The sequence below is a fragment of the Pterocles gutturalis genome, unplaced genomic scaffold (assembly GCF_000699245.1).
Source record: "Pterocles gutturalis isolate BGI_N339 unplaced genomic scaffold, ASM69924v1 scaffold35529, whole genome shotgun sequence".
Taxonomy (NCBI): domain Eukaryota; kingdom Metazoa; phylum Chordata; class Aves; order Pterocliformes; family Pteroclidae; genus Pterocles; species Pterocles gutturalis.
The window spans coordinates 1-3586 of NW_010129336.1; the positions used below are offsets into that span (position 1 = coordinate 1).

The 3586-nt window shown below is 51.6% G+C and overlaps 1 protein-coding gene across 1 annotated transcript; it reads left to right on the top strand.

Annotated features, from left to right (window-relative positions):
- Positions 1-46: 46 nt before the first annotated feature.
- Positions 47-233, top strand: RPS29 (ribosomal protein S29; the record flags this gene model as incomplete). Its single annotated transcript, XM_010079916.1, has 2 exons — positions 47-146; positions 225-233. Coding segments are annotated over 2 exons (109 nt in total), but the record flags the coding sequence as incomplete, so codon positions are not given.
- Positions 234-3586: the final 3353 nt, after the last annotated feature.

Here is a 3586-nt window from a genome sequence, read left to right on the forward strand (position 1 = left end):
CGCCCTTCCCCGCCCTGACGGGCCTCGGTCTCTTCTTCCCTCGCAGCCGCGTGTGCTCCAACCGCCACGGCCTCATCCGCAAGTACGGCCTGAACATGTGCCGGCAGTGCTTCCGCCAGTATGCGAAGGACATCGGCTTCATCAAGGTGAGCACTGGGGCTGTGCGGGAGGGGCGGGCGTGCTGCTCCCCCCTGACTCTCCTCATCTTTCTCCCTCTCTTCCAGCTGGACTGAGCGCCGGGAGGATGAGGCTGTCGCCAGAGGCTCCTGGGGCTCCCCTTGGCCTGTCTTCCAAGGCAGCACCACCTCAGCGCAGCACTGCTCAATAAACAAGCTCCCTACACCGGCGTGTGCGTATTTGCCTTTTGTAAGGTTCTAACAGCTGTGAGGCTCGCACTCCTTTGCGGTGGTCCTCCCCAAGAGTGGGTGCTATTGTGGGAACAGGCCCCAATGAGGCTGCCCGGCTGGCCTCAGCTTTTCCAGGGGGAGCAGGAATCCTGGTGCTTGTAGGATCCACCTGAGCTTGCAGGTCTGCTGAAACTGACTGGTAGGTGAGCAGCCAGCAGCCTGCTGAAGCATTGCTGCTGGTAATACTGGGCTGGGCTAGATACTGGCGAACTCAGCTCTTGCTGATGTAGAAAACGATGTCACAGCGTGTCTGTGGGGCAGAGCTGTGCCTCCTGAGCCAGGGGTGGCCTTTGGGCAGGGCCGGTGCTGGGCTGGAGCCCACGGGTGCTGGGCTGGGCAGCCTGAGCCTCCTCCCCTGCTCTGGGTAAAGGAAGTGAATTAATGCGGTTTGAGTCACACTCTGCTTCATCTGGTGTTTTCTGAGCTTTTCATCCCCTTAAAGGCTGTGGTATGGTGGGACTGAAGAGGGGTGGGCAATGAAACATTTGTCAAGAGTGCCAAAGGCCTGGAGTTGGGCTTTCCAGTTCCCCCTGAGGGGATTAAAAGTGTGGGGGTGCTGTCCTGTTCAGGCTGGTTTTGGAGGATCTCTGCTGAAGTCACACTGCTCTCTGTGACATTCCTGACTAGGGGAATGTTTTGATGGTGCCTGAAATGGCAAATGGGCTGATCCCTTCCAGCTGAGTGCTCTGTATCTGCTTGGAAATCCCTCAGTGTGGTGTGGTTATTTTGGGGTTTTTTTGATCCACTGGTTTTTAAACTGAACAGAAGGGGGTGGTGAGGAGAGGATGGGAACAAACCCAAACCCAGCCATTGGGCTGGCGGATGATGGAGTGTTTATGCTGTGGGGTGGTGAAGCCTCCCTCCCCGCTGGCTGGATAAACTCAAGCTGCGTGCTGCTGTGGTCACTCAGTTGGTGACAGTGGTTTAGGAATCACCTGAAAATAATTTAATGAAACTGGGAAAAATACTGGGTAATGTAAAACCAGTATGAAAAAGTGAGTTAGAGCAGCTAGCCAGGTTAATGCATCCATCCCCTGCGCAGGCAGCGGGGCAAGGGCAGGTATCCCGGGAAGAGCACTGGGATGCTGCCTGGGTGCAGGGGATGGGGTCAGGAATTCCGGCCAAGGCACAGCTGGAGCTGAGCTTGGCAAGAGAAGTAAAGAATAAAAAGAAGGGATTCTACGGGTGTGTCAGCCAGAAAAGGAAGATCTTTTAAACTAAAAGAGGATTTAGACTAGATAAAAAGGGGAAATTTACACTGAGCGTGGTGAGGCAGTGGAGAGAGGTGGGAGATGCCCCATCCCCAGAGGGGTTCAAGGTCAGGTTGGACGGGGCTCTGAGCAGCCTGGGCTGGTTGGAGATGCTCATTGCAGGGGGGATGGTCTAGATGACCTTGAAAGGTCCCTTCCAACCCAAACTGTTCCATGATCTGGGGGAAAATAGGTTGTTACCAGCATGAGAGCTGCTACCTTGGCTTCATTGGAAGGGGACTAAACCCACAGCTAACTGCAGGGAAGGAACAGCAAACCCTGGGCGCTAAGATCAATTAATAATTAAAGCCTGATATAAAAATTAGAAGATAACCAGATGGGGCTGTTTGTTCAGAGGATTTCCATCTTCCCTTTGCCTTGAGGCAATGACACTAGACTGAACAGATTTCTGCGAGGGTTTCTGCAGGTTGATGATGCCCCAGTTCTCAAAATGCCGTGCAGACGGCTGTGGTGTGCCTGCTGTAGCCTGGGAGGGTGACGGTGAGCAAGCATTTTGTTTTTCCTGCTCCTGCGACCGAAGGCAGCCCTGTGTGGCACACAGATGTGGATTTGGGGGTCACTGGGGGAGCTCTGTCTGGTGTTGATCCAGATTTGGTGCTGGGCTGGGGAAGGGTCAGCTTTGGACATTGTTGGGCATCTCAGGCTTTGAATGAGAGCTGGTGAAATCCCTGGTTCCTGTCTGTAAATTCCATTGTAAAGGGGAGCTTCTACACTAAATAATAATGAAAAGCTTTAGTTCCTCTGGCAGCACCTGGTGAAGCTGCTCCTTGGGCTCTATGGACAAGGATAACTGGGCAGAAGCACGAAATGCAAGGAGCGGGTGTGATGCCGGATGAGTCGCACCAAGGGTTTGTGTTAAAGACGGGAGGTCACTGCGATTGCCAACACCTAAACTGATAAGAGTCATGCCTCTTCTTCCTCTGAACGGTACTCCTCATTTTTCCTCTGTGCTCTTTTCATAATAACTGACCCTAGTGTAAAATTTAAAAAAAAAAAAAAAAAATCAGGAAAGATGCAGAATGGGAGGGGAGGGTCTTTGCACTGCTGGAGCCTGTGCGGAGCTGTGCTCAGCCTGCCTCCTGCCACCTCTTAGAGGTGCCCGGCTGTGCTTGTGCTGGAAAATGTCCGTGTGTTCCTGTCCCCACGGCATGTTGGTGACAGGAGGATGCCCTCGTGCTGGGTGCCAGCCTGAGAGCTTTGCAAACGGCAGCAGGATCAGAACTATTTGGATGCTCAGAGCTGCATTCTGCTCTGGCAGGGAGTTGTGGATATCTGTGCCTCTTTCCTGAGCAGAGCTCCTTTCTGATGGGGAAATGTTTGGGGAACCTTCCCGAAGGTGGATTGTGCTGCTCTAATGCAGCTGAGGATCTGCCCCCCAGAGCAAAGCGCCAGAGCATCTGTGTTATCTGTGTGATGGAAAATAACAATAAAACCCCCTTTTGTACCAAATACTAGGGATAGCAATTGAAAGTGGCTTCATGCTTGAAAACAAAGCTAAAATCTCTTTTTTAAAACTACTTTGGGCATGTTAAAATGCCTGAATTGTCACCGTGCGATTTTTGTAGATGCTTTAAGCATCCTTGCCTTTTTTCCTGTTCTATTGCTCCCATCTTTCAGGCCCAGGGGGAAGGTGGGGTAACACAAACTTTGCTGCCTGCACTAGGTATTTACTGCCCAATGTACAAGGAAGACAAGGTGCCAACATCGTGAATTTCCTGAGCTTGTCGTGAAAATTGCGTTTCGTTTCTTCCTCAAGTTCCAGATGCTGAAAGCTCACAGATATGAAGCTCAAAATTATTTGGGAGCAAAGCGAGTTATAAAGAGCTGCTGATTCCCCTAAGGGACGGGGAAAATCAAAATACTCTTCAAGGACTTTGAATTAATAGCGAACAACTAATTCCTGTGTTC